Here is a 14,097-nt window from a genome sequence, read left to right on the forward strand (position 1 = left end):
GCCCGGCGGGCCGCTGCGGCGCTTGCGCACTTGAGGCACCAGGCTTAGCGGGGTCGCCGGGAGCCTTTGAGGGGCCTGACGGGTGGTTTTCTGTGTCTTTACTAGTTTCCAGAGTCAGGGAATAGCACCACGTGGCTGCTTCAAAACTAGCGGCAAAGCCCGACAAGCCGCGAGCAGCCTTCGGGGGCGCGCCTCGGAAACCACTGCCCCTCGAGGGGGCCGCTCCCCGCCGGGCGCGGGCCGCAGCTGCCGACCTTCCTCCGCGGGCTCCGCCCCCTGCCCCGGAAGTGCTCGCTGAGGGTGGAGGTTTCTGGGCCGGTCCTGGACCAGCGCTTCCTTTTTGTCCGACATCTTAGTGAGGCTGCAGGGGTGGCTGTTGCTCGCCGAGCTTCGCTATGGTGAGCTCTTGAGGGTGGGAGGCCGGTGCGGTTCTGAGTGCCGGGCGGTGCTGGGGCGCGGCTGAGGCGGCACCGGACGGAGGGCCCCAGACCCGCCGGGCGCTCCTTGAGGCGGGCGGGAGGATTGCTTCCCCCATGTGCTCGGGTGGTGGGGCTGGGGCGGTGTGGGGCCGCCGTGTCATCTGGCTGCATTCTCCCTTTTCCTCTACAGCCGCCCAAGGACGATAAGAAGAAGAAAGATGCCGGAAAGTCGGCCAAGAAGGACAAAGACCCAGTGAACAAGTCTGGAGGCAAGGCCAAAAAGAAGGTAAGAGCGCCTCCCCGCCCCAAGCGTGGGTGAGATTGGGGACGCCGGATCCATGTGGCTGCGCCAGTACGTCACGTTCGGGGCAGCTGCTCTTAGGAGTGTGGGGTCTAGAGTCCGAGCGTTAGGGCTTGTACGCTCCTCACCGTTCTGGTTTGAGCACTGGGGTGCTGCGCAGTACGCGGAAGTTAAACGGGAGCGTGCAAAGTATCCTGATGCCCAGCACGAGATTTTAATAGTATCGTGGGGCCCCGCCTGTATCCGAAACTCTCACAGCTTTTTTTTTTTTTTTAGTCTAACGCGTCTTTGATGCCGTTAACAGTAGCGAGGGTCCCTTTTGTGTCTTGGTGGTTTGAATCTTAGTTCGTAAAGTTTCTGTAAATTCTGAATTTCGTGGGTTTTTGCAGGCCAAGGATCCCTCGCGCTGTAGTACTAAGGCCAGGGGAACGAGTTCGCTGACACAGGTGGTCTGGGGAGGGAAAGCGTGATCTCTTCCAGGAGCAACGACTCCCTCTTTTTTTTCTTTTCATGAGCAGAAGTGGTCCAAAGGCAAAGTTCGAGACAAGCTCAATAATCTGGTGTTGTTTGACAAAGCGACATATGACAAACTCTGTAAGGAGGTTCCCAACTATAAGCTTATAACTCCAGCTGTTGTCTCTGAGAGACTGAAGATTCGAGGTTCTCTGGCCAGGGCAGCCCTTCAGGAGCTCCTCAGTAAAGGTGAGAGGGGTGTGTTGTACTGATGGGCTTTTACACGTTAAATTGGCATGACGGTGTTAGCCACCCTAAACTGTCTTTACTGGAATTGAGTAAATGGGCACAGGCTCACCACTGGATTTAATACTCTAACCCACATGTTTCCCCTTGGGTAGACCCGGAAGCAGGGTCCTTGGCCAGATTTGTCCCATGGACCCCTATGTCATTGGTGGAAGCCTCAGGATCCCTGTGTTTTCAAGTAAATTCACCTTAAATATTACAGAAGACTCCCAATGATGTTGAAATACTATGGAACTACCAAAAGCTTTGATAGTAAAACATTATTTTAAAAAAATGGGTGTTGGATCTAATTACTCTAATTTCATCCACATTAGTGTAAAGGAGTATATTTTAAACCATCTCTAGTGTCTAATATGGAAGTAGTATTTTTTTAAGTGTTAGGAGGGTGGGGTGCCTGGATGGCTCAGTAGCTTAAGGGTCTGCCTTTAGTTTGGGTCATTATCCCAGGGACCTGGGGATGAGGCCCACATTGGGCTCTCTACTAAGCAGGGAGCCTGCTTCTCCCTCTCCTGCTCCCCTTGCTTATGCATGTGCACACGCTTGCTCTAAGTAAATTATTTAAGTGCTTAGGGTAACCATCCCAATAGCAAATCATAGGCCCCTCATTTAGAGTACTTAAAATTAGATTACCACCAAGAAATGTAGGGATTTTTTTTTAAGGTTTTTATTTATTTATTTGAGAGACAGACACGGGCAGAGGGAGAAGCAGGCTCCATGCAGGGAGCCTGATACGGGACTCGATCCCAGCTCTCCAGGATCACGTCCTGGACTGAAGGCGGTGCTAAACACACTAAGCCACCAGGGCTGCCCAGTTTTGTTTTGTTTTGTTTTGTTTAAAGATTTATTCATGAGAGACAGAAGGTAAGCAGAGGGAGAAGCAGGCTTCCCTGCAAGGAGCCCGATGAGGGACTCAGATCCCAGGACCCCAGGATCATGCTGTGAGCCAAAGGCAGATGTTCAACCACTGAGCTACACCCAGGTGCCCTTAGGGGTGTTCTTATTAAACTCTCACACTTAAATTCAGCATTCCTAGTGTTTACATTGAGTGTTTCATAGTACTGTGTGAAAAATGTATCCTTATTTTTCTTTCTAGGACTTATTAAACTGGTTTCAAAGCACAGAGCTCAAGTAATTTACACCAGAAACACCAAGGGTGGAGATGCCCCAGCTGCTGGTGAAGATGCATGAACAAGGTAACAAGAACCCAGGGGCTCATGGCATAGAAAGTATACATATCTTACATAAGGTTGTATAATTCTGATTCTTTATTTTTTTTTTTTGCAGATCCCACCAACTGTACATTTTGGGAAATAAAACTTTATTAAATGAAATAAGTGGGTATGTCTCTTTCCTAAGAAAATTAGTTACAGAGAAGAATAAGCAGGTAGGGTTTGTTGACTTTGCTTTGTGCCTTAATGGTGGTTGGAAAATATCAGGAAACGATTGTCTTTTTTTCTTTACATGACTGTTTGTTTCTTGCTGCAGCTTCCGTTTTGAATTGATGTCTGAAAGGAAATGAAGGGTTAGCAGGATGAAGGCTGACCTCTCCAAGGGGAGAGGGGGTGTTAGGGTTGGGGTGTTGGGGTCCTGGAACTGGACCTATACCTGGATTGCCAGCGACGTCCATTATTCCAGACCCGGCCAAAAGAGGGCAGCCAGCCTACACTGGTGCTGGAGCTGTGATCAAAGTTGGCTCCAACTCTGTCTGGGGGGAGTTTCTTCAATTTCTGTTTTTCCTCTACAAAGAAGTAAACAGTTTTTGAACTGTTTTTACTAGAGTTTATTCCCGTTCTTGAATTGGTTTACTCACTTTCTTTAAGAAATTCTTCATAGGATGGTCCTATTTGTTGGTTTACAGAACTGTATTCTTCATCCTGGACCATCCAGGGAGGTGTAGCACCTGGAAAAGACCCATTAAGGCACTTAAGTTTCAGGCTACCATGAAACATGCCCTAGCTATAAGCTCTTACCAATTGCCACCTGAAATGTTAAAAAGCAAAACTGAGGAAGTTGAGGGGCTTGGGCTAATGTAAAGCAACATACCTTACACGTGATATGCTGTACTGACACTTTACAGTTTTGTTGAGGCATGACTGACCTACAGCTGCACACATTGACAGTATACAGTCTGAAAAAAGCTTTGAGTAAATGGGTCACACGATACCAGATGTCACCATTGTGTATCCTCCTCCCCTTTATAAAGTACTTCTGCATCTTTCCGTACCTCTTCCCAGCCCCAGGCAACCATGGCTGTGTGCCTGTTAACTCTAGTTTGCATTTGCTGGTATGTGCCTTTTTTCCCTCTTGTTTCTAATAGTTATTTTAAGATTTATCTGTGCTGCACTTAACAATACTTTGTTGAGCGCTACTCTGTTCCTTTGTTGAGGCATGTTTGGATTGTTTTCAGTTTCAGTTTTGGGGTACTGCAACTAAAGCTGTGACCATCTGGTGTGCAAGACTTTGTGCAGACATATTTGCTTTTTCTCCTGCAATGTCTGGATCATGATGGTGGGTGTATGTTTAACTTAAATCCTTGAACTGTTTCCCCAATTGGTTATGCCATTTTAACATTGCCACCAGCAGTTTAGGAATGTTCTTTCACATACATAGCGTTTCATTTTAGTCACTGTGATGAACATCTTTTTACATCCCTCTGAGTTTTGATAATTCTTCATATATTAAAGATACAGGGCCTTATATCAGATAGCACTTTATCTTAAACTGTATTCTTTAAAAAAGTAATTGGGGTGCCTGGGTGGCAGTTGGTTTGGCACCCATCTTTTAAAAAAATTTCAGTGAGAGAGCACAAGGGTGGTGGGGAGGAGAGAGAATCTTAAGCTTGATCTCAAGACCCCAAGATCATACCCGAGCCAAAACCAAGAGTTGGGATGCTGAACTGACTGTGCCACCCAGGCACCCCTAAAAGAAGAAACTTAAAAAAAATAAAGTAATTGCCTCTTACCATCTGAGAAACACTGCCCTGGATCTTACCTGAGTGGATGTTACCAATTCCTGGTGTATCCTATAGTTGGAAATGGGGAGGAAAATCCCAGATAAGAAACTGAGGGCAGGATGGGATATTCCTAGCTAGAAAAAGGGCAAGCCACAGGAGTGGGGATAGAAGTACCACAGTGCTTCTATGCCCTGGTTGGCATTAAATCCTAAAATACTGAGTGCCTACTAGTTGCATCATAAGCAAAACCCTTTCTACACAGGGCAGTATGTACCAAGGGGGAAGAGACTTAAGCAGAAATTAATGCAGATTACATTGACAGTTTTTTACGTGGTCCCACATACATTTGTAACAGGCGACCTGTTCACATAAGCCTTCCATGAAAAGGTGATCTTTGAGGCAGGCTGAAGGAAGGTAGACATAATATTTAATGCCATAGCAACGACACATGCAAAAAATCAGAAGATGCACGTGTACAAGACAGCAGGTAAGGCAGTGGCTTTCTGTTTAGGACAAGAATGCAGGGGGAACAGAAACTTCCAAAACGTAACAGAGGCCATCTTACAGCCAGCAAGTAAACTAGGTCTACTCACAGAGGATGTAAGAGATGAAAGAGGAGACAGTAACTCTACAGTTCTGGAAATCTAGGGATGGTAGGGTAAGTTAGATTCATGTGCCTAAATGTCCTAAATTGAGCTGGGGGTTTTGCAGAGGATGAGCTGTAGGAGTTGGCATTCAGTGGCAGAGGGGGCAGCAGGTGCAGATGAAATCACTGGTGGGTGAGGAAAGAGGTCTGAACACGCCAAGGAAAGGCATAGCTAGGGAGATGGGAATGGCCAGAAAAGGTACAAAACCCAAGAGAGATGGGTGTCCTGGGAATTGTGGGGGCACTGGCTTTCTGGCCCAGCTTATCCATTGTACCTGATGGCCAATGAATGTCAAAGGTTGTCCTGTCTCCATCCAATCAAGCTCTGGGGTGAGTGGCAGGTCCAAGTAGGAGGGCTGCTGTGAGGTGGAGGCCACTAGACTAAAAAAGACAAACAGGAGCCAGGCTGGCAGAGAGGTCCTTGAGCCACAACCCCTGGAGGATAGCAGAATGGGAACACCCATGTACCTTTCACCCAGATTCCCCATCTTCCAGCCAAAAAATTACAGAATGTTCTAACAGAGGTCACACTCCCAACAAGATTCCTTAGCAATTTTACCTGTTGGTCCCTTTCCAGCTTCCCAGTGCTGAAGAGCCTTCTTCTGGGTCTGGCACTGCCTGAGGCTGAGTTTGATTCAGGAAAAATAAATGTGTCTCGGATCCTTAAGTGTCAGTCTAGGCCTTGCTCCCACCCTCCAGTAGAAACAAACTGGCATATGGAGGGTACTGCCCATCTTGCAAACTTCCCTCCCTCCTAACTCTGCCCACATCTCCACTGACAAGGCCTGCCCCCTGGCGGACAGGTAAGGGAATTCAAGCGGAGCAGATGAAGCATGGAGTCCATGAGTTGTAGAAGACCTGGTAGGTGAAATGCTGGACCTGGGAAAACCAGGGATCAAATGTATTTGGATACTGCTCTGGCGGCTCCGAGGGACACCAACCTCTAAGACAGACTGAACCAGCTCCTGCCGGCTGTGTTCCACCTCTCGAATCTGAGCTGCCATCTGCGGGGGAGAGGCTGTTTAGCTAGGTACAGGATCATGGGGCTGGGTCCTTCAGAGACCTTTCTTTAACTTACCTCTTTGATCACCTCATCCTCTTTTTCCTCATAGGTATCCAAACCTTTCACCATGGATTTCTTGAATCTAAAAAGAAAAAGGTGGGGAGGGGTGCCTAGGTGGCTCAGTCAGTTAAGTATCTGCCTTCGGTTCAGGTCATGATCCCCGGGGCCTGGGATTGAGCCTCATGTTGGGCACCCTGTTCAGTGGGGAGCCTGCTTACTTCTCCCTCTGCTGTTCCCCCTGCTTGTGCTCTCTCGCTCTCTCCCTCTCTCAACTGAACACAATCTTTAAGATAGATAAGAAAAAGGAAAAGGACTAGTCAGCCAAGAACACCAGTTATAAAAAGATCCTCTGTAGATCATTTCTTTTCCTTCAAATTTTAGACAATTTCAAAATTACAGAAACAAAATAGAACAATGAACACCCCTGTACCTTTTACCCAGATTCACTGTCAACATTTTGCATTACTGGCTCTGCTTCTCTTCTATATATACATTTCCCTTTTGCCAAATCAAAAATGAGCTTTAGAGCATCATGAAACTTAACTCTGAATACTTCGACATGCACCTATGAACAGGAAGAGCCTATGAAACGTTACCACACTCAATTCATCTCTTTTGATGTCTAACTTGTCCCGTATATGGGACAACACCAATATAACTACAGTTGTTTTATCTTGCAATACACACAGAAAGGTACCAGAAAAATATCAATACAAGCAATACCACTACCAACAAAACTACTAAGCAAAGCTCAGGACTTCTTTGTAGCTCTTTCCTTGGAAAATATAAGGATATACAGTCAGAATTTTGTGTTCAAGTTACTTGAATTCTTATTCTTTTGTGATTGTTTTCAATTTGATATATAGCTACGACAATTTGTTCTTGTTTGGAATCAGTTTTAGGATTTGCTTTCTGGCCTGATTTCAATACGTAAAACACCTCTGTGGGGGAATGGCTCTACCACTACCCTGGCAGCCTTGCACCTATCCATTTGGGCAAAGCCTAGAACACAGCATCAGAGTCTTGGCTGAAAACCTGTGTGATGCTGGTGGAACACAGAGAATGGGAATCCTGAAAGGAGCTGCTTTGAGGCCCTCTCCCACTTGCAGATTTCTCCCCACCTCTCTCAGATTAGAGCCGCAAGCCACACTGGGTTCCCTAGCAGCAGAGTGTCCTACAGCTCACATGACAATTACCTAGCCATTTTTGTTTCAGTGGTCCTCTTTGGTGGGTGAGACAAGGACCTGGAAAGTTGGCACTTTGGGCTTCTTTATGTAAAAATGATAACCTGTCTGGATCTAAGGATGGCTTGTGTTATCTTTACCAACTGGTAAATCAAATCAGCCAGGCTTGACTTTGCCTTGTGCATGTGAGCTTGAAATGTAAAATGTTCAAAAATCAAAACTAATAAGTTTAAAGAGTCCATCCTCATAATTCTCAATTACAACTTTTTCTGCTCAACTATCCTTTATTCCCACCAAACACCATTTGGAGCTGGGTCAGAGTGGCCTCAATTCCCCATCTCCTGCCCAGTCTGAACCGCAAATTTGGAGGCAAGGTGGTAGGTTTTAGGTATTTCTCCCCATTCCTTCATTATTCTCCACACTGAGTAGGAAACAATAATAGGTGTCATGAATTTTTCTGTAACTTTGGTTCCAAGATCCCTTTGGGTTCAATTCCTTATAATCTCAGTATTGTCCCAATAAAAGTAGAATGAGGCTGGGGTCTGGGTAGCTCAGTAGTTGAGCATCTGCCTTTGGCTCAGGGCATGATCCTGCAGTCCTGTAATTGAGTTGTGCATCGGACTCCCCATAGGGAGCCTGCTTCTCCCTCTCATGAATAAATAAAATCTTAAAAAAAAAAAAAAAAAAGGGGGTAGTATGAGGCTTTGTCCTTTTCCTTAAGCAGTCAGCACTCATACCCACTCTGTGCTGACCAGCTTATTGCACTCCAGTTTCTCAGGGTCCTCTAGAGGCCAGTTAAAACAGAGTCTAAGATTATTCAAGTGAGCACTGGGTGGGTACCAGTTGCTTATACACTATAAAAGCTAAAGGACCTTAACAATTCTGTGTACCACACATTTAAATAATAGTTAACTTTAGGGACATCTGGGTGGCTCAGTTGGTTAAGTGTCTGCCTTCAGCTCAGGTCATGATCTCAGAGTCCTGAGACAGCCCCACGGTGGTGGTGGTGTGTGTCTCTCTTCTCAGCGGGGAGTCTGCTTCTCCCTCTCCTCTGTGTGCTCTCTCTCTCTCAAAAAAAAAATACTTTTATTATATACTGTTCTCTATTTGCTAAGTGTATCATAAATCCTATCCCCAACTAGATATAAACCTTTCAAAGACTCTGTCATGCTTCTTTTGTGTCCAGTGTCATGCCTAGGAATGAGAGCTATGAAGACAACAGATACTTACAAAGCCCCTACTGAAATTTCCAATTAATAGAGAAAGCTCCAGCACCTGACAAGGACCCAGAGAAGCCCCATTCTGTTATCTCATCTTTCACAATCAGTGATTTACCGTGCATAGTCCTGGGGGGAGATCAGAAACTTCTCTTTCAATTGGAACTCAGCCTTGTTCTCCCACCAGAATCTGTTGGTTGCTTTCTTGTGCTCTGGGCTGCAAATGAACGGATAAATCTCAATGACAGATTACAGAACGTTACTGATACCTAGGCATTAGGTAAGTAGTGCACACTGACATCCTGGTTTCTGCCTCTGGGCTAGGCTGATAGAACAATGTTACTAGTCTCTTCCAGATGTCCAGTCTCCCTCTTCCAGTAAAAATGTGAGAATCTGAAAGGAGATGATGGGAGGTAACCCTGAACCAGCTGCCCATCTGGCTTCCCCACCATTTCCACTGGGACCATGGCAGCCATAAACCCTCCACCGCTCAAGGATGCAACGCCAATAAGGTGACTCGATCCACCCGAACTACAAAAGCGTTCTTCCTCTCATCCACCCCTAACCCCCCTCTCCCCCACACAGTGCTGGATGGATGAGGCTCCCCGGCCGGATCTCACCTGGCCAGATGCTCCAGCAGCCCCCCGTGCAACACGGTCAGGTTTCCGTGGCTCAGGTGTTTCCGCACCTCGCAGCCGCAGCACAGGCACCAGCAGCGCCGCTCGTGCTCCGGCACGTAACGCTCCACCTGAGCGGCGCGGATGGCCTTGCGGGCGGCCTCCACCTGCGGCGGAGAGAGGCCCAGCAGGCCCCCAGTGGAGCCCCCACGTCTCCCCCCTCGCGCCCTCCCTGCACCGCCCGCATCCCCCACCCCAGGCGGTCCGCGGCCCCCTCCGGCCTCCCGTCCGCACCTGGGGCAGGAGCCGCTCCAAAGCCGCCTTCAGCTGCCGCTGGTGCTTGCGACTGTAGACGTGTCCGCGACCACAGAAGAAGGTCTGGCGGCACAGCGGACATCGCTGCGCCGGCGCCATGGGCCCAGGAGCCGGTGTTCCCGCGACGCGCAGCTGGTCTCCCTCCACCCGGCGACCCCTGACCCCCTCGGGGGCGGGGCGTACCCAGCGGTCCCCGCGGCCCCCAGCGGCGGGCCGGCGCCACTGCAGCGCCTTCTGCGGCTGCGCGAGTCCCTTCCCGGGCTCCCACTGATAGGTAACTAGTACTATAGGGTGCTCCCTGTGTGTCCCCCCAGCTTCCCATTAACTACCTCAATCCTCACAACAGCGCTACGTGCCGTTCTATTCTTACAGGCATTTTACAGATGGGAAGACTGAGGCGTGGAGAGGAAGCAACTGTGTGGAAGGTTGCACGGGAGTTAAGCATCGGAGGCAGCGCCCCCAGTGGGCCTCAGTACCAGCCCGCCTAAGGAACGCATGGTGGAGGCGGCCCGAATCTAAGGCCTAATCACATCCATATCCTCACCCCCGGGGTGGGGTGGGGGGTGTTCTGAGCAGTCGTTACTGCAGAGCTGTAAAGGGGAAGCTTATATATAAACGGTGCAGAATCATTGCTGAGGGTTAACAGACATTTTTATTCTGTAAACATGCTCGTGGAATTTTTTTTTTAATTTTTTTTTTTTAATTTTTGTTATTTATGTATGATAGTCACAGAGAGAGAGAGAGGCAGAGACACAGGCAGAGGGAGAAGCAGGCTCCATGGACCGAGAGCCCGATGTGGGATTCGATCCCGGGTCTCCAGGATCGCGCCCTGGGCCAAAGGCAGGCGCTAAACCGCTGCGCCACCCAGGGATCCCGCTCGTGGAATTTTTATTCTTTGCAAGCTGCTTTTCCCAGAATGAACAGGTCCTTACCCAAATGAGTTTACCTTAGTGCCTAAAGTAAATTGCTCCCTTACACGGCTGAAATCCCCAGGCTATGATCTCTACCCTAGAGCACTCCCAAAAAAGCCTGGGGCCCAGCCAGACCTTATTTGTAAATTATGCCCAACAGAACTAGGACAGAATCCCGAATTTCACTTAGATTTGTTACCAGCACTGGTGCAGTAACCTGGATGGGCTACTATGCCTATGGGTCATATACAGTCAACTATACGTAATTCAACCCCAGAAAGTAGCCAGACTCCCCTTCAGATCTTAACTTCCTCTTGGAGCTTCCCGTTAGATTCAGGCCTCTGTCAGATGTGACTCATTTTGAAGACCCCAGCAACACTCAACTCCTGGACCTCCCATCATTTCCCTGGCCGGGTCAGTCCTGGATCTTGTCTGCCCCAAATTGTCATTCTCTGAATTCAAACTCTGAAGTTGTATTCTGACCACCATCTTCCGTCTTGCCTTTAAGTGCAAGAAGACTCCATTCTTGAAGATGACTATTCTTAAGCACTCAGAAAACTATTCTGCCTCTCTCCGCTGCTTTGCTCTAGGTTCTCAAAGCGTGGCCTCCAGGTGGGCAGCTGGAAGCTTGTTAGAAATGAAAATTCTTGGGCCCCACCACAGACCTAATGAATCAGAAACTCTAGAGTGGGGCCCAGCAATCCGTAGTTTAATGAGCCCTTCAATGATTCTGATGCTCAATCAAGTTTGAAAATCAGTGGTCTAGGTCTTAGGTCCTCTTGGCTACGTTTCACCCACTGGATTCCAGGACTGTTTCCACCATACTCTCAAGGCAACCTATTACTTCACTTGACCTTCCCAGATCTCTTATTTTGTCAAGCTCCAAAAGCAGATCAACCCAGCCATCTATTTCTTTCATTTGTTCCAAAGCTGCTTAGAGTAGTCTACACTGCTTCAACTCCTCAGCCCTCTGCAATTTTGCTTTTGAAACTGTTTACCTTAAGTTCTCCACCACGGGGCGTTCATTTAGTTGCAACTGAACTTGACTTATGTGAATGGAACTCAACATCTTCCACTTGAGAACATCCCCTATTTTCATCCTTCCAGTAAATTCCACCAAGCTAAAATCTGGAATTTGGGGGAGAGTTATCTTTGACATCTGCTTTTATTCAGTCCCTAAATCCACCCTGTTCAAGTTGTCTCATTGGATTTCTGAGATGTTTAAAGTCTGTTCTAACATTTTTTATACTCCTAGAGAAAACCTTGTTTCAATTCCCTTGCTCTTTTGCTTAGATTCATGTAAAATCTTTATAACTAGTTTCCAAGTGTGTGGTCTGTTTCAACTCCATTTATCCTCCAGACTCTGGTTTCAAGAAAGCCTCTAAGTGACTTTCTGGATTGATTTAACGCCTCTAAATTAGCATCAGGAAAAAAATTTAAATTTCCCAGCATGACTTTCAAAGCCTTATTATAGTATGTTTCCCAAATTCCTTTTGTCTTATCTCTCATCACTAAACTGACCTTGTGGACCTCCTCCTCCAAGCAATAGTCTTGGAGCCCTGTAGTCCTGTGTACTTTAGCGTCTTCCACCCCTTGGCTCCCTCTGCCTAAAATTTACTTATTTCCAGTCCTGCCTAATAAATTCTATTATATAGGACCTGAAATATGAATGAGAGTGGAATTTCCACAAGGCTGGTGTCTTAAAAAAAAAAAAAAAAAAAAAAAAGGCTGGTGTCTTTGGCACATGGTAAATTCTTAGTCTATTCACAGTCTCTCATATCAATTCATTATTGAATAAATGAAATGTCACCCCTTTTGTAAGCCTTCTAGAGTTGTCTCTGCAGAATTAATTTATTGATTTCAAGTCCTTTGCTTGTCCTGTTGTCATTTTTGTTTAATAGTCAAAAATCCAATAATTGAAGGGGTGCCTGGGTGGTTCAGTTGATTAAGCGTCCGACTCTTGCTTTCGATCCAGGTCATGATTTCAGGGTCGTAAGATCAAGGTCTGCATCAGGCCCCACGCTGGGCATGGAGTCTGCTTAAGATTCTCTCCCTCCCTCTCCCTCTGCCTTTCCCCCTCCTCATGCTCTCTCTCTCAAATAAATACAATCAAAAAAAGAAAGAAAACCCAATAATTGAAAAGCGCCTTAAGTGCAGGGACTGTGTCTGTTCATGGTTAACCCCTTAGAACTAGTATAAAGTGGTCTTTAACAGGTTTGTCAGAGTAAGTTAAAACCATCACACACTCCCTGGGGTAACATGCCCTTGGGGGTGGGAGTTTGTCCAGAGGAGGAACCTGGGAATGAATATGCAGCTAACAGCCTGTTAGTCAATAGCATCAAAGTGCAAAACAGGCTAGTGGGTAAATGTACTTATCTTAAAATTGTAAAAATTAAAATTGTAAAAATTATAGCCCTGTAGAACTGACAGGGCTATAAATAAAGTGGCTGTCCCTCAAATCCCTTGATACCCTTCAGCCCTCACAGATGCCTATTGCTATTTGATACCTCTTTTCTTCGAGTCATTTTCTTTTTTTACTTTTTATTTATTTTTATTTTATTTTTTTAAGATTTTATTTATTCATGAGAGACACACAGAGAAAGAGGCAGAGACATAGGCAGAGGGAGAAACAGGCTCCATGCAGGTAGCTCGATGTGGAAGTTGATCCCAGGACTCCAGGATCATGCCCTGAGCTAAAGGCAGGTGCTCAACCACTGAGCCACCCAGGTGTCCCTCTTTTTAAATTTTTAAATAAGATTTTATTTATTTATTCATGAGAGATACACAGAGAGAGGCAGACACATAGGCAGAGGGAGAAGCAGGCTTCCTGGAGGGAACCCAATGTGGGACTCCATCTCAGGACCCCGGGATCATGACCTGAGCTGAAGGCAGATGCTCAACCACTGAGCCACCCAGGTGCCCCTCTTCAAGTCATTTTCTATGATTATGGGCAGTTGGCTGGCTCAGTCAGTAGACCATGTGACTTCTTTTAAAGATGGATAACTGAGTGATGGGCATTAAGGAGGGCACGTGATATAATGAGCACTGGGTGTTATATAAGACTGATGAAGCACTGCCCTCTACCTCTGAAACCAAATATACATTATATGTTAATAAATGGAATTAAAATGAGTACTTTCCAGAAAAAAAAAAAAGATTTGAGAGAGAGAAGGGAGTGGGGAGGGGCAGAGAAAGTCTTAAGCCAACTCCTCGCTTGATCTTGGGGTCAGGAATTCGAGCTCCATGTTGGAAGGTAGATTGTACTTAAAATATTTTTTTTAATCCTTCAAAAATAAACCCTAAAAGATTATCTGTGCTTCGACATCATATTTATATATATGAACATAATTTCTGTCACATTTGTAGTCATATCCAACATACTGTTTTGCCAGAGATTTTTTCTCCCCAGAACGTGTTGTGGATATCTGTTAGCACATAGAGCATAATATTAAATACCAATCATATCCTGATGACTCTCAGATGTATTTACATCTTCAGCTCAGATTTATCTTCCGAACCCCAGACTTAGAACAGTTACCTACATGATGTAACTACCCTGATGTCTCACAGATTCTAATGGGAACTGCTCAAACCTCGGATGCCTGGGTGGCTCAGTGGTTGAGCATCTGCCTTAGGCTCAGGGCGTGATCCTGGAGTCCTGGGATTGAGTCCCACATCAGGCTCCCTGCATGGAGTTGCTTCTCACTCTGTG

The 14,097-nt window shown here is 46.5% G+C and overlaps 2 protein-coding genes across 5 annotated transcripts; one reads left to right on the forward strand and one right to left on the reverse strand.

The window, feature by feature from the left end:
- The first annotated feature begins 6 nt into the window (after positions 1-6).
- On the forward strand, positions 7-3,248 carry RPS25 (ribosomal protein S25). The gene is made up of 5 exons (XM_025999106.2): positions 7-398; positions 610-705; positions 1,239-1,422; positions 2,573-2,672; positions 2,764-3,248. Exons 1-4 carry the CDS (start codon positions 396-398, stop codon positions 2,665-2,667), a joined length of 378 nt encoding a protein of 125 aa, XP_025854891.1. The 5' UTR covers positions 7-395; the 3' UTR covers positions 2,668-2,672; positions 2,764-3,248.
- Positions 2,722-9,647, reverse strand: CENATAC (centrosomal AT-AC splicing factor). Of its 4 annotated transcripts, none has more exons than XM_025999104.2 (11): positions 9,454-9,647; positions 9,163-9,326; positions 8,661-8,759; positions 6,157-6,223; positions 6,020-6,082; positions 5,638-5,702; positions 5,354-5,459; positions 4,471-4,501; positions 3,290-3,379; positions 3,085-3,217; positions 2,722-2,984 (listed from the first exon to the last, which is right to left on the reverse strand). In XM_025999104.2, exons 1-11 carry the CDS (start codon positions 9,571-9,573, stop codon positions 2,912-2,914), a joined length of 1,011 nt encoding a protein of 336 aa, XP_025854889.1. In that variant the 5' UTR covers positions 9,574-9,647; the 3' UTR covers positions 2,722-2,911. The 4 variants fall into 4 exon arrangements, with proteins under 4 accessions (XP_025854889.1, XP_025854887.1, XP_072585673.1 ...); XM_025999102.2 differs by having other exon boundaries at positions 5,354-5,513; XM_072729572.1 differs by lacking the exons at positions 2,722-2,984; positions 3,085-3,217; positions 3,290-3,379 and having other exon boundaries at positions 4,419-5,076.
- Positions 9,648-14,097: the final 4,450 nt, after the last annotated feature.

This window comes from Vulpes vulpes, chromosome 12 (genome assembly GCF_048418805.1).
Source record: "Vulpes vulpes isolate BD-2025 chromosome 12, VulVul3, whole genome shotgun sequence".
NCBI classification, from domain to species: domain Eukaryota; kingdom Metazoa; phylum Chordata; class Mammalia; order Carnivora; family Canidae; genus Vulpes; species Vulpes vulpes.